Genomic DNA, 26,925 nt, shown 5'->3' with positions numbered 1-26,925 from the left:
AAAAATTCTTCTCGAGCAAAAGGTTTCTTTAGAAAACAGCCGGACAGTGGGGGCGCATTGTACTGCGATGTGATTGGTGCAGAGTAAAATGACTCGATGACGTCTGGGCACAACACTATTTATCCCAAGCATTTGATTAATTACTGAGTTTGGAAGATGCGGTGAAGTTAGTTGGCGTTTAACGTGAAAACGTAAAACCTTGTCTTCTTGTTATCTAATTTCGTTGCAGCAGTGAGACGAACGATAATGGCACTGTTGAGATGCAAGGCATGCGTGTTAGCAATTGTACAGTTCGCCGCCATTTCAGGTACGATGTAGTACTACAAGTCGCAAGGCTTAATCTGCTGTCGCTTTGCCAAGCGTCAGTATGAAATATAAGCACGCTAAGTTTATCCTACGCTTTCCCTTTATCGGGATTTTGTTTGATACAAGTGTTCATTAGTACATTTGTTTCTTAAAGGAACCTTTCTTTCGCTTCGCCCGAACGCATTTTGATCTTACTTGCTAAGAAAACGTGGTGAAGTGACTTTGTTGTTTACTTGCCGCGGGTCCAAGTCCTCTTCAACGATTTTCTTCCCTTTGAACTACTTCCTAAACGAGCTTTTGAAGCGTTTATTGTTAACCGCAAATGTGTGTTGGGGATATTTGGAAGTGTATTAAAGACAAAGCCTAAAAGCGAATGTTTAACTCATTACTCTTTCGATCGTTTTGTTTTGAGCACAATTTTCGCGCGATGCAATTCACAGATAGAAATAGATGGCATTTACAGATTTTTGTGTTTTTATCGTAATAAAACGCATTCATCCCTGAAGTATGAATGAAACGTAAATTCTTTTCGCGCAAATTTATTTTCTTCCGGTGAATGAGACCTGCCCCAGAAATATAGAATTAAAATGGACATTTTTATTCGACCATAAGCGTGTCAACCCTTTTGCCGTGGGGTTCTATTTTGTGCTAATTAAGTCTTTGACAGAGGCGCCCTGTCTTCTCACCCTATGTGTTCATCGTCTTCCACATGTCGGGCTTCAGCTTTATTGTTGTAATTTAAGAAGAAAGCATTTCTGTTTTTAGGACTAAGTAATAGAGACACGAACTTACTATACGATGGAAATAGTTGAGCTTACACCACGCTCGAGACGACAATAAAGTTATTTTTTGTGGCCAGTGTTAGGAATAACATATCCGCAAGTATGGTTTTTTCCTAATTATTATTCCTTATTGTACTGATCACAGAATTTTCGGATCATTTCGCGAACTTAATTACATCCTTTTCATTTGTAAAGGTGTGAATAGCGGCGTTAGGTCTTTGTGCGAAGGTAATCGCCAGTGCTCTTCGTTGCAACACCGTCAGCCTAATCCATTGAAGATTATCAACAATGAAATTCAGGTTTATTGAATGTCGAGATCATAGCAAACATTCTCCAGAAGCAATACCAGAGTCGGAAGGGGTATTAATTTTTTTTCAAGGGACCAGTATTGACCGAAATATTGGGAAATGTCCATAATTATCCCCAACGGAGGTTATTACAACGTGGGTTCACAAAGCAGCGGAAATGACTCATTTTCCAACCCCAACCCAGTAAATTGGTCTAAACGTGCTTTATTGCAGCTAAATGATTAAAAGTGCTGGTGGAATTTTTATGCCTCCTTTGTTGTACACAATCTGAAGGATAATAATTAATGATTTTATTACATTTATAAATTTCTGATTGCATCGTAAACATGTATTACTCTTTAGACCTCTCTCGTATACTATTCTCAATTTTAAAATAATAACAGCTGATCTTAAAGTATCTTCAGAATTTATACAGTATATGTTTAAAAGAACATTTCTGTTATATCCAAACCCTTTGCATATAAATTACAATTAACAGAACAATATCCGAAAAGAAAAAGTATTTTACTCCAGTGGTAGCAAAGTACTCAAAGCTTTTTTATGGTTTCAACAATTCTGCCTCCAATACAAATTTTTCTGCCTACAATATTATGATCATAGACTCTGGCTATGTAACACACAAAATCAGGTGTCTTTTCCACAAGTTGAAATTTGTAATAACATGGCTTCTGCCTATATTTGTGTTTTAATTTAAGGCAAATTAAGGCACAGATAAAAGCTGGGTGAGATAAGTCTTGGTTTACTAAAGAATATAATTTACAGCTCAACAATATAGATTTCCTTGTGATAAGATGATTGCAGATTTTGGAAAAGTTGTGTTCAATATGGGATAAGTGGCACCCAGGTTGTTTTCCATATTTGCATAAAATAGAAACTATGAGTAACTTACTCAGTAAACTCGTCAACTAGTTTGAACATGCCATGCTCGTGATAACTGGTTGCAACAAAATAGTAATGACTGTCATACCAGCTGGTGCAATTAGCTGTTATTTAGTGTCATAAGAACCCATTTACAAATTAATACAATTAAGGCTGTTATTGCTAATACAGGAAAGTCAATTATCATTAATCAATGTAATTATCTTTTCTATAAAAAATATATTAAAAGACATCTATTCAAAGTAATGATGCTTAGCGGGTGTTTCATTTAGTAATTCTCTTTTATCATAAAATGTGTTTAATTGGTATAATTTTAATATAGAATTTGCCTCTCAGCTATTCAATGTAAGGGGTTATTATTATTATTTGTATTATTTTGTATTTGAAGTAGAAAGTCGTAAACATTTGTTGTCAGTCTTACAATTCTAGATAATCTACATACAGTGGAACCTCGATATAACAAACGCCCAAGGGACTGGCAAAATATGTTCGCTATAACGAGGTTTTGTTATATCAGGGTTCTTCTCCATACATTTTACTTTTACTGGGGCAAAGAATACCGTTCGTTATACCACGGACTTCCTTAAAATAATAGAGGTTTGTTAAATTGGGGTTTGAGTGTATTATTTTCTGTCACCGAATTTTGAATAAGTGCTACATTAATCCAAAAGAAGCAGATGTCCTAAATCTTAACTGGTATTGTTGACCATTTTTAATCTGTTTTGGGGTGGTGGATGGTACTTAGAAAATCTTGGGTCTGGGAAACTTTTTATCCAATCTCGTAGTCTTGGAATTGTTTTTGATAATTCACAGAGTGTCATTTTTGTGTTTTTCTCTCTGTATCAGAGTTTAAAGTCAATTTGAGTCTCAGTCTAAGATTTTCAAACAAGGATCTCTGCCTCTCATAAGGTGTGGATTTAACCATTTGTTGTCCCTTCTGTTTAATGCAGAGTGCATTATTGGGATGGTTGAGGGGTTGCTGTCTGCCAAAGCACTAACACACTTAAGTGCTAATTAAGAATGTGCGCAAAAATTTTCCAGTCGATAGATTTTTCTAAAATTTTTACTGCTGTCAGATAAGGAGTTACTCGTGTCAGAAATGCAAAAAAAAAACCAAAAAAACTGGGGGTCACCAACTTTGTTTCAGAGATAAAGAGTGTGGAAAACTACCCTGATTTTGAAAAATTGGCACACGTAATTCAGCATGGTCTACTTAAAAATATTGAAGGTGAGTCAATGGAGGCAAACAATCTTAGTCATATTTCGTAGAAGTGGGTCTGTTGGGTAAATAATTCCAAATGTTACCAACGCTTTCACAAAACTTGACCCGTAAAAGAGGCATTTGAAACTGTCGCACAGATAAACAAAGAGCTAAAAAGAATGGAATTCGATGGTGCATTTCACAAAAAATTCAAACTTCTAGTTGATAGATTTTCTTCAATTTTTCGCTAAATTTAGAAAATTGGTAGGTAAAATGATTCATCAAAAAAAAAAAATAAAAAAAAAATAGGGGTCACACAACGTCCAAGATGGTTAAATCCCGGAAAAGCTATAGCAGTGGCCATCTGCCCTATCAATTTTCATTTTATTATTTAGTGCACGCACTCATGTATGACGTGGCATGTGAATTTGCGTGCGCAGTAACGCGGAAACAATAAGTACGAACGCCCTTAAGCAATAAGGTGTAAACTTTAAGGTTTGTTCAGTTAATAAGGTTACCATGTACCAAGTATTTTGAAATAAAATAAATTGCTGAATTTTTCACAACCTCTTAATGCAAGCATCTGAATCACCTTTTGAAAGCTATAAGTCACAGGGAATTTGTTCATTTTGCCCTCAAATTTGGATAGTAGCTAGTTTAACTTGTAAACAAGAAAATGGTATCCGCAAATTTTTTATTTCGGAATATTTTTTCCTTTTGTTGTTTATTCCTTCTTTTAATTTTGTCTGTGAAAGAGACCAAAAAGTTCATTTGCAGCCCAAACTTTCCCCCATTAGTGGGATTAAAACTTGTAAAATTGTAAATCTGTGACAAACAGAAACTCCTCAAATATTGCTACAGGCTCTCTGGCAGTTACTGAAAGCACAAATTAATTTAATCAGTCTTTGTGGGGACTTGTTCATCGATGTAGAATTAATCTCAGTCCATTAGTGCTGTTTACTTTCACTTTTCGTTGAGAGGCTTTTCAGTCTTATTTATCATTAATCATTTATTTGTATTAATCATTTTTATTATTTATTAATTTTAAGTGGTTTCATTGCTATTACACCAAAGGTGGCAACAGTATGCAAACATGCTATTCTGTGACTATTTGATAAGTTAATTAGTTCTTGTTTATCAGTGAAATAAAAATTTGTGTTTTGAATAAGAAAAGTGGTTCCTTCATGTTTTCCCTTTATCTTCCATTTCTCCAGCTTTAGACAAAACAATCACATCTTCCATGTTTTCGAGAAAACAAGGGTATCATGTTACATTGCTTTGTGAGGAAAGCAAAAGTATCAAGTTACAAGCTTGTGCGTAAAAAATAAAATTGTCATGTTTGCTACTTCAACAAAATAGCGAATTTGAACTAAACGTAAAACACCACAGTAGAATTCAAAGCTGTCTTGATAAGTGGTAATAAAATAATTGTAACTTATTTTGGACCTTGAATGAAAATACACACATGACGTACACACTGCCAAGCTTGTGTCTCATCGAGGTTTCTGTCTGTTCTTATTCTGAAAGGGGAAAAGCATTAGCTGAATACCAAAGCCAATACAAACTGGGAGTGAATGGCAGGGGAGAGGGACTCTGTAACAGAGACACAATTAGTACTATGTGTCAGAGCTTGACATTGCATTCTGCACTATCTGAGATTGACTCATAAGTTCATGGGCTACTTTACATGAACTTTAGGAAGAAAATGGCTTCTTGTAATAACTTTTGAAGTCTTCTTTCCAGGAACATTTGCTTCGACCAAAGCACCACCGTATTTTATTGAAGAACCCTCAGACACGTATGTCAAGAAAGGCAGACCTGCAGTCTTAAAATGTCAAGTGGGAGGCAACCCAAAGCCGAGTATAATGTGGAAAAGGAATGGTAATAAGGTGGATTTGACAAGTGACAGTCGCAGGATGATTAAGCCAGATGGATCTTTATATTTTTCTGAAATTATTCACCATAAAACTCAAAAGCCAGATGAAGGGACATACCAGTGTGAAGCATTTTCACAAATTTCAAATTTGGACTACCAGATTATCAGTAAAACTGCCCGCCTTATTGTTGCTGGTAAGTCAGTGTTTTTAAGGTTAGAATACATACACAATTTGCCAGTTCTATGGCAAAAATATTAAATACATTTACATAATTTTCAAATTTTGCTACTAGAGGTATGTGCTGCACGGAGTTTTATATGACTTTTATTCACACTTGTCAGCATTCCTAAAAAATGTCTTCCAAAGTTCCCAATACAAAGGCTTTTAACACTTGCATACATGTCTTAACCTTGTCCATTCAAACTTCCAAGTCATACTGTAAATATACCACTTATGATGAAGTTAAACAATTAAGAGAATGACTAAACTAATATATATTAAGATATGCCATTTGACAGATACACAAACCATCTCAGACCTGAGTGAACCTTTTATCTTTTATCTTACCTTTTATTTTATGCGCACTTCACAGTACAAATCTGTTTTAATGCTAAAATGATCATCTCCTGCAGCTCAGATTTGGAAACCTTGTATAGATATATGCGTAGGGAAACTTCTATAATTCACGACAGACCTGCCAAGATGTTGGCACACTTTAGGTATATTCTAGTCAGAGTTTGTAAACTTATGAAACTATATTCTTCAAGAATTGAATTTTTCAGTAGTTTATGATTAGTATGTTTGTGATATTGACGGAAATGGTGGTTGATCATTGTTGTCATCATGATACAGGTATTTCATCCAAGGTGGCTGTTACTCCTTCAACGTTAAAAATTCGAAATGGGGATACAGCAAGACTTTACTGCAGCGTAAAACATTCAGCACCCAAAGCTGTTATCAGTTGGAGAAAGAAAGGAGAAAATGAGACAATTACAGAAGGAGTTCGGTTCACTTTGACTCCTAATGGAGCATTGCAGATAAGAAACATCCGTTTTGAAGAACAGGGACAATATGAATGTATTGGTGAGAATACTTTCACTGCAAAGAAACACATAAGCACAAATGCAGCATCGATTGAAGTTATAGGAGGTATGTTTTACACTAAATATTAAGGGTGGACTGGAAATAATTTTCTCACATTTCAGTGTTTCCAATTTCTCAATTTTCCCAAAAATTCAGAAGATAGTGTGAAGGTCATTATTTTGATCAGTTCTGAACATTTTCAAAGATTGCCAAAAACTAATTCGAGATTCCAAATGAATGATGAAAAATGTTATGACTGTACATGTATGTAGCCTAAGCACATTTCAAGCTCAGATGACCAGTTAGAATAATGATAATTATAATCATAATTTAAACTGATATGTAATTCAGAACTTTAGAGTAATGTGACTAGAACTTAATAATAATAATTTAATAGTATTTTATTGATTTATAGTGCGCTTTTTAACATACCAGGTGATCAAAAGCGCATTACAACAAACTTAACAAACTTAACGAAAACAAAACATTCATTACCTAGCACTTTTCAAATAGCCTAGATGTAACGCATTTGCTATATAGCAACCATTCAAATTTCTGCATTTAACTGCCAGCTCTCCAACTTTACCAGTCAGTCATTGAAGTTGCCTGATGAGTGTGGTCCTTATAATTTTGGACCATACAAAACAGAACTGTTGCAATAAAATGGTGATTACTCCTGAAGCCTAAATTTTTGTGAAGTTATAGTCTGCTTCTCAATTAAATGAGTTAAGCACTACGAAATACATTCCACTCAAGAAACAAGAATTTATATGGTATATCAATATTAGCTGGAATACAGTGTGCTGTTCTGTGTTTTATGGAAACCACACTTCAATGGAAATATACATACACACCTCATAACAGATAAACTAGGATGTTGTTGGTGGTATATAATGACTTCAGGATTATTTATACAGATGATCGCTTTGACCGAGCTCCAAGTTTTACTGTGAAACCTCAAGATACAGTAGCCATTTCTGGAAGCAAAGTAGTACTTGAATGTATAGCAAATGGATTTCCCAAACCAAGAGTCACGTGGCTGCAAGATGGGTCACCTGTGGTACTCGGGAGTGGCTATTCAATTCTTGGAGAAAGTAACCTTGTGATTGGGTCTGTATCTGTTGCACAAGCTGGAAATTACACTTGCCAAGCAAAATCTGAAAGTTTGAAAGAAGAAGCAACAGCCAAGTTACAAGTGCATTGTGAGTGATTAGAAACAGAGTGTTATGAGATGTAACTTTTTTTGAGGAATGTTCTTGTAGGACTTTAAGCTGCACTGCTGAAGAAAGAATTTATGTAATGCAAAGTGTAATTATCTGTAACTTTGTGAGTGTATGGTGTTGAAAGTTCTGATGGGGGTCTGTTTCCCTGGTCCCCTCAAGGACATTATGTTATGCTAAAGTCTTGCTTTACTCAACTAGCTTAGAAATACATGCCACTTTGTCATCCAGTTAGAAGTAAAACCAAAACCAATTGAAGGGGTGAGTGCAAAACCATGCTAAGTGACGATTTGGGTGAAAAAAAAAATTTTCGCAAAAGGGCTTGAATTTTTGCATGTGGTCTTCAATGTAATAGAAAAATGCGGCCCTGTATTTTTGTCGCTGGTTTTTGCTTCGTTTTCGAGTTATAACGTATGCAAAAATACTTGGCTTTTCCTAGCCATGTCTTTAGGAGTTTATTTGTTGAACAGCAAACAGGCAGACTGTTTATAGTATATGAAGTCAAAATCAAATCTCACAGCATATATGGAGCGGAAATCTGGGAACAGGTTGTCTACGTCGGTTATTGTGACGTGAGCACAACACGTGAATCGATTGAGCGTCAAACGAAATTCATCGAACAAAAAAGAGATGTGCCGCATTAGAGCTCTGTCAACTAATATCTTAAGCATTGTTTTAAAGTACCTTGTATGCCTGCCTGGTGGTTGAGAGGCATCATAAAGTCTCGATAAACCCGTAAGTCATCAGCACGTTTTAAAGAATCAAAATGTGTTCTGAAACTTCGAAGGCAGCTGATATACCGTAATCATGTTATCGGCGTTTGAAGTCAGATCGAGCCAGGCAGCAAAGTCCAAGAGCAGTTCTTGCCCAAGAAAAATACCCTCTGGTGAGTTGTGGCCCATTTGCCAAGCATTGCTAGCGTCAAAGTTTGGAAAGCGAGAACTGGTTTTAGACTTATAAAATTTGTCTTGTATCAACTGCCATGTTTTCCCGTGCACGAGGTGTAAAGACCCTTCCTGGCATGCATTGCGATCACGTTCTGCGGATGTTTCTCAAACTGGTAACTAGATTGTTTAAACATAAGAATGGCCAGCAAGTAGCAATCAATTGTTACATAGATCTGTGATCCAGGTTGCGTTGATTTTATTTCAAATCGGCATTTTTTAGTGTTTTGAACTTCTGGGATCAGCGGGCATGCAGATGTATGGAGACCCGTACGTTGCGGAGAAGGGTTAATCTGTTAATCTGTCAACCCTATTTATAGTGCGTTTTCACATGAAATCAACATCATTGAGCTTATAAGTTGTGTGAAATTACCATTTTGCTGTTTTCTAAGTGAAACTAGCATCCTTGTCGTCAAGTGTTAATGTGAAATCAACATTTTAACCTATTTAGACCTGAAATTAACATCATTGAGCTTATGCGGTGCGTGAAATTGACATTTTGCTGGTTTCTAAGTGAAACCAACATCCTTGCCATCATGCGTTAACGTGAAATCAACATTTTAACCTATTTAGACCTGAAATCAACATCATTGAGTGTATGCGCTGCGTGACATTGACATTTTGCTGGTTTCTAAGTGAAACCAACATCCTTGCCGTCATGCGTTAACGTGAAATCAACATTTTAACCTATTTAGACCTGAAATCAACATCATTGAGCTTATGCGCTGCGTGAAATTGACATTTTGTTGGTTTCTAAGTGAAATCAACCTCCTTGCTGTCACGCGTTAACATCAAATCAACATTTTAACCTATTTAGACCTGAAATCAACATCATTGAGCTTATGCGTTGCGTGAAATTGACATTTTGCTCGTTTCTAAGAGAACTCAACCTCCTTGCTGTCATGCGTTAACGTGAAATCAACATTTAAACCTTTTGTGACCTAAAATCAACATTTTGGAGCTTATATGTTGCGTGAAATTGACATTTTGCTGCTTTCTAAGTGAAATCAAAATCCTTGCGGACGCGGCGGGCCGATCCTTTGTTATGATAAACTGAGGCGAGACTTCGACTTCTAACAAAGGCTTGGCTTGGCTATTATAACAAAGGATTGGCTCTGTTTATCATAACAAAGGCCCAGCTTCATTTATTTGAAGACCTTGGCGGGAAAAGGGCGCTAGGTATTTTAATCAAAATTGAACTTTGTCGGAAACACTCCAAATTTTGCATGCAGTTTTGTTTAGGTATGTTTAACAATGTCCCGTAGTTTTTCTGCTAAGCTTTGCTTCGTTTTCGAGATATTGCGTATGCAGAAAAACCACTTGGTTTTCCTAGCGGCGTCTTTATAAACAAAGCAAAAACCAGCGAAAAAAATACAGGACCACGTTTTTCTATTACATTGAAGACCACATGCAAAAATTCAAGCCCTTTTGCGAAAAATTTTTTTTTCACCCAAATCGTCACTTAGCATGGTTTTGCACTCACCCCTTCAATTGTGACTCTACATGTATATGGCACAATCTGCACTTCCTGTCACCTACATGTGCTTGCTTTGAAATTTGAGTAGTTCACTGGTTTGTCCATGCTGTTTGTGATCGGCCCTTGTGATTACTCTGGTTTTGGTTTTATGATACTCGGTAAAAAACCACTCTGACTATTATATGCAAATTTAGCAAATCTATGTTACTTCTTAGACTTGATTCTTGTAGTTATATTTACTTCATGTCTTGTTTAACTCTTTAATGAGAAGTTAATCTTTCAGCTGATGTTTCAATTTAATAGTTCAGTCTGTGAGTCATAAGTTTCTCCTTTTATTAGCTCCTCCTGTTTTTACGAAGAAACCGAGAGCTGTCCATGCTTACCAACATACCGATGTACGGTTTGACTGTTTGGCAGATGGGATGCCTAAACCGCGCATCACATGGAGTAAAACTGGTGACATCATTACAAATACACCTTTTACCACTGTTGGGGAAGGTTTCTTGCTTATTTTAGAAGTGGCCTTATCAGATATGGGTTCCTATCAGTGCTTTGCAGAGAATGACCTCGGGAGAGTTCAAGCAACTGCAGAACTTTATGTTTACAGGAAAGGTAAATATTATTCACAAAGAGCAGGCTGAATTCCAAACCCATTCTAATGTGTAGCTGTGATTATCATTTGATGCATATCTTCCTTCCTTTACATTGGCGGAGAAATCACCCCATGACCAGCAGATAACTGCTAATCAAAAAATGGTCTGCTCGTGCATAATACCATCTAATTTTATTTTGCTAAAAATAATATTCTGCTCAAGCATATTATTGTAACCATGCTGTTATGTAAAAAATGGCAGATGGCTTCCCTGAGCTGTCAGAGTGATTTAAATATTAAAACAAACTTGGTGATTGAATGATAAAACAATTATCGAACTTGGTTATCGCAAAACCTCATCATTTGTCAGTGTCTTGCTGATCAATTGTTTGCCTATCGGTTATTTCTAACTTGTGTTTATCTGTTATGCAGGAGACCGTATTCCCACGACTACACCTGCACCAACAACAACAACACCAGAGACTACAACAACTGCCAGTACAACACTGCGGTCAACTACACCTAAACCTCAAGTTCCAGAGCAGCCAGAGAATGTTGTTGCCCTGGCTCGTTCTGATACTGAAATAGAGTTGACCTGGGCACCTCCAGTAGTAACAAATGGCAAAATTTTGCAGTACATTATCTACTATAATATCGTAGCAGATGGTAAGAATCATTGAGATACTACACATCAAAACCTCTAAATTATAAGAGATTCATTATCCAACTGCTGTAATCAATACATTTATCAGTGAAAGAGGGATAGTGTGACAGTTTTGCATGCTTGTGCCGACCTCTCTGGCAAACAGGTTTTCTACTGTACAAATAACTGTACAACATTGCTGTATATTTGTAATGTTATTTGGACAATATTTGCTGCAGTTGCATAATAAAATGCTGTATAAAAGATAGTGTAAAAGCTTATGGAAAAACAATTTATAATTGTTTGTTACTAACTGCAGAATCCTGGTTCTTGTCAATGAATCCTGTCAATGTGCATGAGTCTTCAACTGGTTATTCTACATCTCTATATTTACTTATTTATCTAATAGTTATTTGTCACACACCACTGGTAGCCATGTCAAGCTTACTGCTGCTACCTGACCTTTATTGCAAAATTGAAGCTAATACAAATAGCAAATTACGCTGAAGACTGGAAATAATGAAAAAAGTTCAGGGCTTGTGCATTGTATGGAAACTTAAAATCTTTGGTTGGGTGGGTGGGAAAGTCGGTAATGGCAGAAACAACAGAAACGGCTGCCTGCCCTGTACCCAGGCCCCAGCAGTGCATGAGAAAATACCATTTTTCATCTTTCTTGTTTCATTTGGCCAGTCTTATTTATGTACCTTATTTATGTGTAATTACTTGTGACAGGTCCTGGTCCTGTTGATTTTAAGACTGTCAACACGTCAGGAGACAACTTGAGAATACTGCTGTCTGACCTCAAACCTGACACAATGTACCATTTCAATGTGTTTGCTAAAAACAAGCAAGGTGCAGGAGCTATTTCTATTGAAGCATCAATCAGGACATTGCTAAGCTCACAGGTGCCAGGAAAACCTCTTGACTTGTCGGCTCAGGCAGAAACAGATTCATCAATAAGGGTCACATGGGCAGAACCAGCTACTGGGTAAGTTGCATTAAGGCAGGGGTTTCAGTAACAGTTTCCAGCACTTTCTATGACTTAGATTTTGATGGGTCATTATCAGTTGATGCTACAATGCTGGTAACAATCCTTTTCATGACACAATAGGTTACCATAGCAACAGTCTGATCTGCTAAAACCACCCTTAATCTTAGCTTCAAGTGCTAGTCAGTTGAAAATGAGCTCTGTGACCCCCATTTTGTATTATAATGTTTTGATCAGAAGAATGAGATGCAATATACTGTTAGCAAAGTTTTTTTAAAAAATCTGTGTACATGTGGGGTTCAGAGCCACCTTCAATTTCCAAATTTTAAGAAATTTTTTTTGAATTGCCTTGGTGCAATCTTTTGGCATGATAATTTTGACCTAATGTGATGAAAATTGTTAATTTATTGCAGATGAATTAACAAAGAAACTCTAAATCTTTTTTATTACATCACGTTTCCCTAAAAGACTGTTATGTTGATATAGTATGTACTAGGTCCTTTTATTCTCAACACAGATGTTGCAAACAGAGAATTGTTTGTTGTTAAGTGTAAATTATGTTTGATGGAAGTACACAGTCTGAAACAACTTACCTTCAATCGTGCCAAAGTTAAAACTTAAACACATGAAAATAAAAAAAAATCAATATATATAGCTAAATTAACATCATATTAGTATGAAAAGAATAAAAACATTCTAATAATAAACTCATTTTTCCTTAACATCTGATCACTCTTTACAGGCCAAGCTCAGTATTTAGATATGTAATTGTTTACAAAGATGCAAGTGGTATGTCTGGAGAGATGCAGGAAATCACTAAGCAACAAACAAGACTCCTGCGCAACCTTAAAACCTACACCAAATACATAATTAGTGTGTATGCTGAAAATAGAAGAGGAAAAAAAGGGGCATCGACAATAACAGAGGCAACAACCAAAGGAGGAGGTACTTCTATTTAATTTGTTTAGCAGCTTCATTGGTCTTCTATGTATGATGGTTGGTGGTCTTTGAATTTGTTAAGTTAGTATCACAAGCCTGAGCTGGTTGGTTTTCCACATTTACTATTAGGGAGCTTCGGTAAACCACAATGGCAACAGCAATAGGAGCATCTAAAGACAAAAGAACTATGGCTGTACATGTGCTCTGTAAACCTTTGTACATTTCTTGGCCTACAAAACAACAACTTGAAATAACCAAAGTTCTTTGTATCTTTGAGAATGAATGTCGATGGCTTTTTTTTTTTGTATTTCCTTATGGAACTGAATGCTGTCATTGCATTATTTAGACTGAGTAAGTTTTAGACTGATAGGTGATCTGAACAGATCTAGACAAATGTGACATTCAAAGACAAAATATAAATCCATTTTTTTCCCAAGGTGTCAACCTGGGCATCCCTGTTCTCATTTCTTGAGCTCCCTGTTATCTTCTGAATTGTCAGTCTCTGACTTCTATCCTTTAAAACAATAATTCTAAACTTCTTTCCCTTGTTTTCTATTGGTGGTAGCTAACTTGGCTGGGTTTTGTTAGCTATTCAATCATAGAAAACTAAGCATCATATTATCATTAGAAGCTAAAAAGTAGCAAACAAAGAACTTCTCGAAATACTGTCACTGATGACTTTATTGAAGATTTATACAATGTTTGTTTGCAGTTCCAAGAGTACCACCCACTGACTTTGTTCTAAAGCCTGACAGTTCAGGGAGAAGTCTTATAGCAACTTGGAAGGCTCCAGATCCAACCAAAGTGAATGGAAGAATCTCCTTCTACATCATTAAGTTCAGGAAAGTTGGCAGCCAAGGGGAGAATACAACTGCAACCATAGAAGTATGTAAATATGTCAGTTACTTCAATTTACACCCTACTATAAAACACCCAAGTATGCTAGTACAGTACAGTGCAGTACAACTTTACAGTACAGTGTGGTGCAGTGCGTTGCGGTGCGGTGCAGTGTGGCACAGTACAAATGCAATGTATTGTCTAAGAAAGAAAATACCATGTCAGGGCTTGAAATTGCGACCAATACAGTCGCATTTGTAACTTAACTTTACTTATTTGCGACTAGAAAAACGAGAGTAGTTGCAGTAACCTCAAAGGAAAAAGAACATTACTTGTGGATGAAAGACACAATTTATTCCAATAGATATAATAAACAAACCCATGATTCTTTGATCGCGAACTGGATTGCCATGTCGGATTATTCCAAGGCACACTAAAGTAAATGGCTCTCTCTCTCTCTCTCACTCTCACACATGAAAACTTCAAAATGGCTACCCCCGTTCGAAATTGCCATATAATGCATTGCAAACCCTGGAGGATTGAGTACATCATGTATGTCTATGGATTGTGTTTCTTCTATTTGATTTTGCAACTAAAAATTTACATTTAGCAACTATTTTTTACCACTTGGTCGTCAAATGGCGACTTGAGGATTTTGTTAATTTTAAGCCCTGCATGTACATATGAGGCCTTGTTACCTAGGTAAAATTCCAACATACAGTATGACATGGTTCTGAAGCAATGACAGGGAGGCTGATAAAATGACGAGGAACAGCATGACCTTAAGGTCATTCCCCAGTATTGCATTGTGCATCCCTACTGCGCATGATTCCACATGTGATTAGCGTGCGCGTATTAAAAAATGGCGGCTTTTTCTTCGCGGCAGGACCTCGTCATAGAGGTAAATCGTCATCTTCTCGAAAACGGGTACGGTGACCTATCATTTTTCTCTGTTGTATTGAATTGAGTAATAAATTTCTCTGTGTAAATTAAATATGGGCCAATTCTCAGTGTTGAGCAAGAAACAATTGTCGGAAACGTGAATTTAGCAAGTTATCTTGACTATAATCACGGTGCTATTGTAAGGATTTGTATGGTATAAACAAGGTGCTGTTGCTCCTAAACAAACATGGAGAACCCTCAGTTTTATTTCCAAATTAAAGTTCTTACAATATAAACAGTAAATAGGCAGAGTTTGACAAAAATCACAGTGCAGGTTCTATTTCAGTGGAATGACCTTAATTGTAGAATTTTTGACAGTGATTTGATGGCCTTCTGGAGAAGTTTGAAATTGAGACGGGGGACATGTAAACCAATGGCACAATGAAGATGACACTGTCATAAAGTAACAGAAAAGTGTATTCTGTGCACATGGCAAAGAAACGTTACATATTGAAACAACTGTGGAAAAAAAAACATTTTTTACTAATTTTGTGAATGATGCTATTTCAGGACTTAACTTCCTAGTATTTGCTAGTCAACTCTGGTAAATTTTAAATTAGAGTTATGTTGATGCTGATGGATTTTGGTCCTGCTTCCATTAAAGGCTGACAGACAGAGCTACAGTATTAAAGGGCTGATGCCAAGTACAAGATACGAAGCTAAAATAGCAGCAGGGACTGACTCAGGGCTTGGAGTATATACAAGAAACTGGGTGGAAGCAAGCACAAATGTCACCAAATGCAAAGGTGGGTAAAATGTAGGTTGACAATCTTTGCTGACGTCATAGTTTGCATTTTGCCTCAGTAGCATATGACTAAAGAGCTAGTGGAACTTAGTACACAGAGCTCGACATTGCGACCGCTGGGGCCTGCAATGTGACCGTTTTTTTTTTTCACTGGCAACTAACTTTTCACACTTTTCACTGAAATACTTTTGCTGGTGACTAAATCTGAAAATGTTGGAGCCAGCTGGCACCAAGGCTTTTTCCTGAAAGTCAAGCCCTGGTATATGGTGAAATTTTTCGCCCTTTCTACTTTGGATGTAATACTGAGGGAGATATTTGCTTTCAAAAACTACAAAATTTCTGCATGGCAAAATGATGAGCCCATAAATTCTTTGTAAAATTTTGTGTTTTCAAACAGGTGAAACACAAAACATGTGATATAAGTTGGGTGTAACTTCCCAGGAATAGTTAATCATGATTTGCTTTCAATACTCAGAACTGATTTTTTTGTAGCTCGATTGGAAACTAAAATGTTTATGCTAAGGAGACAAAAGTTGCAAACTTTGATTCCTCTATTGATAGGCTCTAACCCTTTTGCTGGGATTGTGTTACTGATTTCTTTTGATTTCTTGATATCCACAGAAGATACAACCCCAGGGAAACCAGAATTCAATTTGCTGAAGGAGTTCTCAAATACTATTCTAGTGGGCTGGCAACCACCAGAAAATGCTGGCCTGGTCTGCATTACTGGCTACAAGATAGAGTGGGGGGAAAACAGTCCTTATCAGGTCAATGTAGATTTGAGTAGTGACAAAACGCAGTACCTCATCAAGGGACTTAGTAAGTACATAATTTGCTATTTTTACTTGGGTTTTTACATTCACTAGAACCATTATTTTGTAATGCAGGGCTGCAATGTTCAAAGCCCAATTAACCTAACCCAGGCTTAGTGAGGATTTTGAATACAGTTTTGTAACTTTGCGGTGAGGTTTTCTGCAGTCTTTATTGTTTGTCTTTCAGGTTTGAGTTTGACTTATCTCACTAAACACAAAACGTTAACATTGGAAAACATTCTTATGCAAGAAAAATTAATATTTTGGTTAACTTTTAATCCTGGGTTAGCATTAACTGGTTTTCAGAATACCCAGCCAAGGAGTTCTTCTTCACTTTTATATTTTGTGGTATAAATATTTAAATACATGATGATCGTTTTGAATGTGGAAGTAGGGTTTTGTCTCAGGCTTTCTTGAGTTCCCCCATCATGTAGTCTGTCCATGGGCATTTCCTCGTTTTTCCCTTTTTTCCAGTTTAGTAAAAACACATAAATGCAAGATTCACACTTGTTCAGTCCCATGCTGTTTTATGTTGCACATCTCTTGATGATATAAGGGAAAATGGGTCTTCAACAGACTACCCAAGATCACATGCCTTGCGACTTCTGTCCTTAATTTTGAACTATGCCCGAGTTTCATGTGGCTGGGCTTCTTTGCTGTGAGTTCTTCTACAGCCTTCAGAGGAAAATCAATACTAATAATTAGGAGATGACAAATTTTTCAATACATTTGTGACTTTGCACATTAATCCACAGTGTAGTTACACTAAACTTGTGGAGTTGCAGTAATTTTGATATCCTTTGAACATGTTTCAGGCCCTGAGCAACATGAATAACTACTCATACTTATGGTTAGTGTTGCATTTTTGTGTACAGGCCCAAACAGGAAGTATGTTATCTTACTTAAAGCAGTCAACAGCAATGGGAATGGCCCAGACATCCAAACTGAAGTACAAACCTCGGATAGCAAAGGTAAATACACATATCAAAAAAAAGAAATCAATTGGGTTACTTATCATGTAGCCTTGAAATATGTACAACAAGAAATTGTCAGAACAAGGCACTGTAAATGTGTTGCTAAACAGTAAATAAACAATTGATGAACTTCGTGGGGAATCGGTCTACTATACTCATTTTCTGTTGTCTGCCTTCTTACAAAGGTTAGTGTTTGCATTACATGAAACACACGCTAAATTCTAACAGTCTAATTTCTTTCTAAATAAAGCTTTTGCCTCTGTCTCGTTAAAATGTTGATGTCAAATTTTCACATTTCATCTTGGTAGTGTCATGACTCTTTTTTGCATTCAAACAACTTGTGGATATTTAATCAACAGCTTATCCACAAAGCTCTAGTTTACTTTGTACCTGATCTCCCCCTTAATGTTGTGATGAATGTTGACGGATGAAATGTGCTACAAAAAGTACTTAAAAGTTCCTATTTTGTTTTTAGGAAAACTGGAACCTGTTAAAGGTGTTCGGGCAATTCCTTTATCTTCAAAAGTAATGAGATTATCATGGCGGGACACACAGGTTTCTGGCCCTGTTCCAAGGATTTATCATGTATACTACGCTCTGCGCAAAAAACTGAGTTACTGTGGAAATACAACAGAGAAGACAATCAAGTGCTCCAAATTGAAACCTTATACTAAATACACTTTTTATGTGAGACGCAATGATGAGGCAATAAATGTGACTGTCGGCAATTTCACAATGGAAGACAGTAAGTAAATCGTTAACAACTGCATCGTGCTGTAAGGAAGATAGGTGCCTGGGATATCCAGGGGCCTCCACTGTGACCAGCTGGCCGCTAGACAGTATAACTCTCCCATAGCTGGCAATCCCTGCGACCCAGCCATGAGCCTCATGCAGTCTCCCAGGCACCCATCACACTGAGTTAACAGTAGAGACGGGGAGGGGACAGGGGGGGGAGGGGGGGCGGGGGGTAGAAAGGCGTTGAGGAATAGACCAGAGATGTGCAGGGAACTGCTCAATCCTATGACCAAAACGTGGCAAGGACCATGCCGCTGAAACACGCTAGTACAACGTTACACCCTAGTGAAGGAGACTGAGCCTGCAATACCATATGAATATGGCTGATCAGAAATACCAGCTACTCTTTGTTGTTATTTTCGTTAAATTGCATTTAACAGCATTAAATTGTCTTCCATGTAGTGTAAATTTGTTTAACAGAATACTGTCAGAAGTCATCTGGAATTCCTTTGACTTTGCTTCACTTTGCTCCATGTTGAAACATTTTGTTTTATTCGTACTTATTTTCTTATTGACGTGACATTTTTTCCACAAGCTTTGCTAACCCTGTTCCATAATGCAAGCTGTAATAATAAGAGACTCCTAAGTAAGTGGTAAATCTGTTGATGGATAGAACCTGATTTAAAGCGATCAGCTTGTGCAATATATCATCATCATCATCATCATTTTATTTCTTAATAAAATCTACATTTTACACTTGGTATGGCCTGTGGATAGCTATGCTAGTCTAGGTGGGCCAGTCTAGACAGGCCAGTCTAGGCCAGTTCCAGTCCAAATGCCATTGCACTTGCTATTTTGATAAAGAGTGCTGAAAAAATCCAAACTAATATCATAGAAATTACCATTGAGGGAAAACATCAATGTAAGCTCTCAGGACTTGATAGCTACTTTTGAGATGATTCCTCTACAAGCTCTTCTCTTTGATTTCTCTGTGATTGTTCAAAAACTGTCAAATATTCTCTGATTGTAATCTGGACTCTTTTCATCTCTAAGAACCAGGCCCTCCTACAGATCTTACAGGAGACCCACATGAAAAGAACTTTACTCAGTTGTCGTTGCACTGGCAGCCTCCACTAGAACTGAATGGCCACATTGTTAAATACCGCATTTATTACTCAACAAATGTCAATGCTTCTCTCAAGACTTGGCAAGTTGTGGAAGCTGAAGGCTCCAAATTGACGAAGCAAATCACCAATCTGAAGCCAGGAACAGCTTATTACTTCCAAATGCAAGCAAAAACTATAAAAGGCTGGGGACCTATGTCAGAAAAGGAAGAGGTCTCCACTCTCACAGGTAATATATCTGTAATATTCATTTTCTTTAAACAGCAAGTTGGCAGGAACACTGGGTGGAGTTTGACTTTTTTACCACTGTGTAAGATTACAGTATGTTATCTGAAATAAGATGAGACAATCAGTTTGAATGTTTTTCAGGGTGCAAAATTCAGCATTCTTCTTGAAATACTGATCAAATAAAATTCGTAGAAAATGTTGGCCTCCATAAAATGTCATACGAAATCCAAAAACCAGATTTCACCTCTTCTCCCCCACCCCCACCCCCACCCACAGCCTGTCCAGTATCAATGGCTGTTTCTTTTGGACTCTCGCCTGGTACATTTATTTAAATTGACAGAAAAGAAAATGCAAACTGCAGATAAAGTACTCAGTGCTTTTATTTGGTCTAATTACATATTATTTTCCTGTGTCGTTGTTTCAGATTTTCCAGAAACAAAAGTTACCCCTACAACAACAGGTTTGTTAACCTCGTGAGGTGTACAGCTTATGCAATCAACTATTTACCCTTGTTAATTTATGTAATTAAGTGATTTACTGTTATCAAACAACAGCAAGGCTGTTTGTAATGCCACACTTATAAGCTTCTTCATTTGTATGTTCACATGTCTTCTGCTTGTAAATAAAATTAGCCCCTAAGGATTTACCCCCTCCCCTGTCAAGTTTCTATATTAACCTACTTTCACACAGAAAATTTTACTTCAAATAGAAATTCACAGTGAGTTAGTTGCAAGGAGAGAGTAATCCCAGTGGTTATCTACCATCATTCTCTGTAAGTCAGTTTTTGTGACCCCACTTCCAGTGTTGCAGCTTATAACCCTTCCCCCTCACGATATCCCTTTCCCCCCTCCCTTTATAAGCCCACCCAACCCTTATGAAGTTTTACAAACTCCCAAATGGGCAATTTAACCGTGTGGTTTTGCGACTTTACAGCCCTGAGTTTGACACCTGTACCTAGTGAGCCTGATCCTGAGGCACAGCAGGGAGCTGCAGGACTCAAGAACAAGACACTGTGGATTGTAATAGCTGCTGTGGCTGGCATCACGCTTATTGCTATCATCATTATTAGTGTTATACTCTGTAAGAAAAGATCAGGAGATGACATACAGAGGTGAACCGTTATTTACAACACAGTATTTGTTTACTTATTTTTTTTTATTTGAACAATATTTTCCCTGGACATTTTCTCTTTGTAGAGGGAATTAGCCATTCACTGAATTTCTTCATCCTGCCGGTTTCTGGGAGCCTTTTTGTACGAGCAAAGCTGCTCAGTCATTTTGAACACAACTTTTTTTTCGTTGTTCACTCGTCTTTTTTTTCACAAATCACAGAAAACCGCCAACTTACAAGTCAGTTATTCAAGCCAATGGCTCGGCGAAGAAGAAACATAAAGAGGAGAAACCCCCAGATCTGTGGATCAACCACACAGATAACATTGAAATGAAACCAGTCGAGGCTGTTAATCCTGCTCCTGATGTCACAAACACGTCAACAATACCCAGGTGAGAAAGTGGTAGAGAAGAATTTATAAATGATCGTTCCCTTCTGCAAAGGAGAGACAAGGGAGGTCAGTGCATGCTGAACAAACCGTGCCATACACGCAATCTCTCGCCCACATCACAGTTCGTGCAGGGGCGTGGTTACGAGCCGACAAAGTTCTTCGTATGTTTTTGTCCGCTTTTTTTGGCCTTGACCGTGTACAAACACAGTAGCCGTTTACATCTGTCTTAGGATTTACTGAGGAACGTTTCGGTTATGTATTTCATGCAAAGTATATGAGCGCCAAACCAAAGACTGTCGTGCACCTTCCACTTTTGTCCAACAGGGACATGATTTGAAACTCACGGCGGCTGCTCTATTAGAAAACATAGAACAACTATACTCCCCTGGGGCATAATTTTGGTATTTTTGCCTGCACATTTGAAGTTTGCTAGGCTTCATAACCACGCCCTTCTGTTAATTATGGTCACATTGATCATTATACTTGACCTGTTTTAATCTGTACAGGAGCTCGGAGGAAATGAAGCCCTTGGATGATTCTCCCCTCGACCACATCAAGGTTGACCATGAGAGGAGCTCGTTTCTGAATGGCAGCGAGGCTGATCCTGACGATTTTGCAGACCTACCTCCTCCTCCAGTGATTGACAGTAAATGGGATCCCTACCCGGAGTGCGCCGATGAAGACAGGACTCCAACACCTCCCCCGTCCCCTGGAGTGTCACCCTTCCTACCCCCAAGAGTGGTCACGCCCGATAATGGTACCGTAACTTTGCTGTGAACTGCTTAGAATCTTCTCATGTACAGTAACGTAGCTGTGAAGTTAGTTTTTGGCAGGCTCCGAGCTGAGCTGTTTTATATTTATCATTGCATATTGGACATTTGTGAAGCAGCTGACTTTACCTGCCTAGTCTTACCGGAATAACGCTACTGGATGTTCTACATTCCCTTTGCAAACTTCTCAGCGATGAAAAGCCTTTGCGTCTAAACATTACTCTGGAAGAAACCGTAAAACAGATCCGTTGTTAGTTCTACTAAAAGGAAGACAAATAAACCGACAGGCCCGCTTGTGGTTGTAACATTATACGGAGTTTTAGCGTTTCAAAAAAAAAAAACAAAAAACACTGGCGCTTTAATCCGAGGTCATAAGTCATTTACAATACGTTAATCTGTTTGTCTTGTTGATTTTCAGTTAAACAGCCGATATATCCCAAAACAAGTACACCAAGATATCAAATGCACCTTCCGCGCACAGGCTCATGTGAGAATACTCTTGATGTGGCAGATCCCCGTCCTCCACAGAGGTCCAGATCGTATGACCCAGATTTCAGGGCGCCGAGCTCGAAGGTGGGTAACTCCACGATGTGTTCTTTCCTTTACCTCTCGCTTCTTTATATAAGTTCTGCTAGCCACTTCCAGGCGGTCAACTTAGTGTGCAGCGGTTCGAAGGGCTTTCCTCGTACTGCCCTCATTACTAGTTTTTTCTCTCGCCGTTTTTCAGCTGACTGAACGCCTGCAATAGGCTACCGTTCTCTAATTTTCCATGGGGGACCAAAGTCATTCGTAGCAATTACTCTATCGTGAAGTCGTCCAGAATTCTCCCGCATCTTGGACTCATGGTCCTTTTTACAGAACTAAGCCCTCTGACGGTAAACGTATTTAGTTTTGGGTTTCCCTACGCTATGTTGGGAGAGTTCTATTTGTCAATATAGAACTGCTGCAATGCTTGTTGTACGTTTCGTATCGTTATATCCACACGCGGTCAGGTTTTGTTTGAACAGTTGACCGCAGTATCTCTACTTGTACCTCGAAAAACGTTCATAAAAATATCGAGACGCGAATTCTTGTGTCCAGTAAGTAGCCCTTCCCCCCCACCCCCACCAATGTTTGTGCATCATTCATAAGCCTTTTTGATAGGTATTTTACGATAACCATGTTGTTGCATATTGACAGGTGCCAGTCTATCCAATGCTCCACACGTCTCCTCCTGCAACGTTACCAAAACCCAAACCCAAACCTCCGGTGGCCCCCGCGGACGACATCCAGTTACCACCAGTGGGTTACAACCGAAGGACGCCGCCTAATGGCTATTGGACCCCGCCTCCAAAATACGAAGATATCTTCGCTCGACGATCAAATCCTCCTCCGTCGCCACCAAGAGACCAGGTAAACAAGTCAAGCTTGTTCACATCACTTGTTTTCCTTATCTCTCTTTTGCCATCTTCCACCGAACTGTGTATTGCTCTGGCCATAGTTAATAGAGGGGAATGGTTATGAGGCCAGGTAAATGTCAAAGGAACAAACAAACATGGCTAGATTTGTTGGAAGGTCCAAAACCGTACACAATCTTTTGTTTTGTCCTCATTCACTATGCATGAATTACTTAACCGAAACGTTTCTTTTTGTTAGTTCCTCAGTCACAGGTTAACAACTATTGTGTCTTATACACGGTGAAGGCCAAGAAAGTGAAAAAACAAAACAAAACAAAACAAAACAAAACAAAAACATACAAACAAAGAACTTTTCCGGGTTTCATAACCATTCCCTCATATAAACTATGCTCAAGCAACATGGTGGATCAGTCAAACTTTTGTTGACAGTTTTATTCTGATTTGTTACAGGATGTGGTAGTAGCAGACCTTGATAAAGAAATAGCAGGGCTAGAGGGCCTTATGAGAGATCTTAATGAAATCACTGCCGGAGATTATTTGGTCTGACATGGTACGTCTAAACTACTGTACTACACAATACTTACTATTCAAGTATTCCTAGAAAAAGAATATAGCAAACCGTTAGGTGGTGGAATATTTAATAACGTAAAGCTTTGATAGATCCTAATGAAATCACTGCTGGAGATGATTTAGTCCAACACGGTGTGTCTAAACTATTGCGGACACAATAATTACTATTGCTAGGAAAAAAAAATGTAGTAAATCGACATGTGGTGAAATATTTAATAACTTTGAGCTTTGAGAGATCTTAATGAAATCACTGCTGGAGATTATTTAGTCTAACATGGTGCGTCTAAACTACTGTGCTACACAATACTTAATATTGCTAGAAAATAAAATAAAGCAAACCGTTTTGTGGCGAAATATTTAATAACTTTGAGCATTCGACGACCTGATTAAAATGAGAGAAAGTGGTACAGGTTGTAAATATTTCAACCAGGGAACGCTTTATTATAGACCTTATGTTTTTACAACTGTAAGTTGTTTTAGTTAGTATTACTATTTTCGTGTTGTGGAAGGCTCTCCTTCAATGTTTGTTATGAAAGTTGTTTGTGTATCGAAAGCGATATCGATAATGCTACTGGGAAAGAAACTAACGTAATCACAGAGCTAATCAGTGCAGCTTAACCAACCAAAAGCTTGCAACCTGCCTGCACGCAGACAGAAAGCGCGGGAAAGATTCATCGCGACTGCTTCACAGAATGTATCTGATTGGATGAAGAGATTAGTTAGAACACGTGTCAAGTTTTATTACAAACTCAAAATTATACGGGGTTGCGTCACAGATGAAACAGCTTTAAATGTTTAGCTGGTAATTTTCTTTCAAGTTTCTCGTTCGTAATCCGTCCGAATCTTGCTCAATATTAACCATCCTTGTTCGGTTTTGGTTTGTTGTGACCTCATTGGCGTCTTTCTGCCATAGTGAACTCTTATTTTGGTGTATTCGTCTCTCTGAGAGTGCTTAAGTACATCGTTATTTTCTTTTCTTTTTCCAAAAGGTCGAGAAGAAGACGAAGAACAGAGAAAGTAGCAGGAAAACTGTTGGTTTACTCCCGACCAGTGGCATCGTCATGATATGTTGTTTCGGTTTGCAAACAGTCCTCATCCTAAGCTTGAGAAGGTGGTCTACACAGCCCGGTGCAGCACCCAAATGAATAACCGGACAAACAAAAAGGCGTTGAATCCTATAAACTAGAGATTTATTAAGTATTTTACATTTATTAACGACAAAAAGTAATTTTGTGTGTGTATGTATTATGTTTGTAATATGTTATACCCGGTTAGCAAGTCTTCTGTCATAGCGTCTGTGAACACAGCAACCGTTCATCGTTGGTTACTCGATATTTTCCGCAGTTCTTTACCCTGGGTATTACGGTTCTGCTTTCAAAATCGGACCATCCTATCAGACAACACAAAGCTCACGAAATAGTTATTTTATTTTTGTGTTGAGTATAGAGATTTGATTCATTTGACGTCAAATAAGGAGATGATATATAAAAATTATTTTTGAGTATGTAATAGCAATTCATCGGGGACGAATATATATTTTTGGATTGGTTAGCGCCTACGATCAGATTAGGTTTAATTAAGTAACTATCTTCAGTTATTTGGTGCATAGCACCTCTGTAGTAGACGCTCAGCTGCTTGCCCACTAGTTTAACTCGTGTGCAGCATGTGAATGACAAGCCCACACTTGTGACAAGGTGGTTCTGGACGAGAAATCTGCGCGAAATAAACGTCTAGTCCACCTGCGATGCTAAATAGTTGGTCAGCGAGGTTGCTTAGCAACGTGATGTCACTACCCGCAATTGTCCAGTTACGTGATACAAAAAACTTCGCAGAAACTGTTCTTCGATCGGTCAAACAAAAATAGCAATATTTCTGTAAATATTATCTGATGACATAGAAACCTCAGAACAGAGCATAGTAAATATTACTCTCATCATAGTACCTATATGTTGAACGAGCTTGCAGTTTGTTCCCAAAATTACAATTCTGCTGAAGTCAAAAGTCAATTTGATTCTTGAAGTTGAAGAACTTTACAGCTGTTAGTCTTATGTTAGGGGATATGTTAGTGCTCAACGTGGCATACTCGACCGTGAACAATGTTTAGGGCTTTTCAGTGTGGCGGGAGTTATTTCGTAGGATACCTAGTGAGAACGTTTTGTATTTTTACAGGAAAAAATATTTTTGGTAGACTTGCCAGTGTTGGACGCCAGTTTACAGATCAAGCGCGTATATTGAAGGTTGCTTGTGATATTCGTCGCAAACTTGTATAGAAAAATAATTCTTGTATGTAATAAAATTTAGTCAGACGTTGACACATTCATGGTTTCATTATTTGTGAGTCCGTTTGTTAAAAAAAAGCCAGGTACTTTGGTGAGATGATTATGCCAATACGGGAATGCAACCACATTCCCGGCCCCCTGAGCGAGCAAGCGGAAGAGAGACCCTGGGAACGAGGTTGATAGGAATGCTGGCCTACCATTCCCACCATGGTGATGAGTTAAGATATTTGAAAATTTTACGAGCCCCAAGTTAGGCGAGTGCAATTTGAAGAGTTTGAACCACCGACCTTAGCCGGAAGTTTACGATCATGTTCGCGCGTTTTTTTTTCTTTATAATTAATTAATAACCCTTTTATAATACCCAGTTGGAAAGCCCTTATTTTAGCAATTAAGGCTTGTTGTTCTTTAACAAAAAGTCGATAATATGCGCCAAAGAAGAGAAAATTCGACTTCCGGCTCCCTTCCGTCTTTAGAAAACGTTTATGCTTCACACGAAACATGAAATTGTCGAATATTTTCGTTATGACAGTGTTCATGAGAGGTATACACTCTATTATATAGTAATGTTTTACCAGCCCAAGCTGAATATTCTTATTTTTCTGCCGATTTTAGGCTGAAAATATTCTTGTGAATATTCTTAGATTATAGGAATACACGGCTGGATTCTACCGATACAACGTCGGATTATCTGTGTTACAATAACTTTGATGACGTTGACGTAATTTGAAGCTAGGCTGCAGGAAATAAAGCCTGATAAGACACACAACGTTAT

At 37.9% G+C, this 26,925-nt stretch overlaps 1 protein-coding gene across 1 annotated transcript; it reads left to right on the top strand.

The window, feature by feature from the left end:
* Positions 1–109: 109 nt before the first annotated feature.
* LOC110047157 (neogenin-like) lies at positions 110–26,190 on the top strand. Its single transcript, XM_020752901.2, has 22 exons — positions 110–307; positions 5,220–5,546; positions 6,206–6,502; positions 7,354–7,638; positions 10,417–10,689; positions 11,102–11,335; positions 12,045–12,300; positions 13,043–13,245; positions 13,952–14,124; positions 15,623–15,764; positions 16,385–16,582; positions 17,451–17,546; positions 18,025–18,294; positions 19,338–19,637; positions 20,061–20,096; positions 20,570–20,747; positions 20,968–21,138; positions 21,644–21,894; positions 22,326–22,480; positions 23,087–23,299; positions 23,755–23,854; positions 24,864–26,190. Exons 1-21 carry the CDS (start codon positions 247–249, stop codon positions 23,848–23,850), a joined length of 4,215 nt encoding a protein of 1,404 aa, XP_020608560.2. The 5' UTR covers positions 110–246; the 3' UTR covers positions 23,851–23,854; positions 24,864–26,190.
* The last annotated feature ends 735 nt before the right edge of the window (positions 26,191–26,925 follow it).

This window comes from Orbicella faveolata, unplaced genomic scaffold (assembly GCF_042242905.1).
Source record: "Orbicella faveolata isolate gen_17 unplaced genomic scaffold, um_ofav_v1 contig_1, whole genome shotgun sequence".
Classification (NCBI taxonomy): Eukaryota; Metazoa; Cnidaria; class Anthozoa; order Scleractinia; family Merulinidae; genus Orbicella; species Orbicella faveolata.
This window is presented reverse-complemented; position numbering and strand designations above follow the sequence as displayed.

What these genes read in the sequence shown, in the direction of transcription:
- LOC110047157 (XM_020752901.2), top strand. Translation starts at nt 247, where the DNA reads ATGGCACTGTTGAGATGCAAGGCATGCGTGTTAGCAATTGTACAGTTC. An exon ending in TCAGGAGATGACATACAGAG is followed by an intron (nt 20,748 to 20,967) that starts GTGAACCGTTAT and finishes CACAAATCACAG; the next exon opens with AAAACCGCCAACTTACAAGT. An exon ending in AACACGTCAACAATACCCAG is followed by an intron (nt 21,139 to 21,643) that starts GTGAGAAAGTGG and finishes TAATCTGTACAG; the next exon opens with GAGCTCGGAGGAAATGAAGC.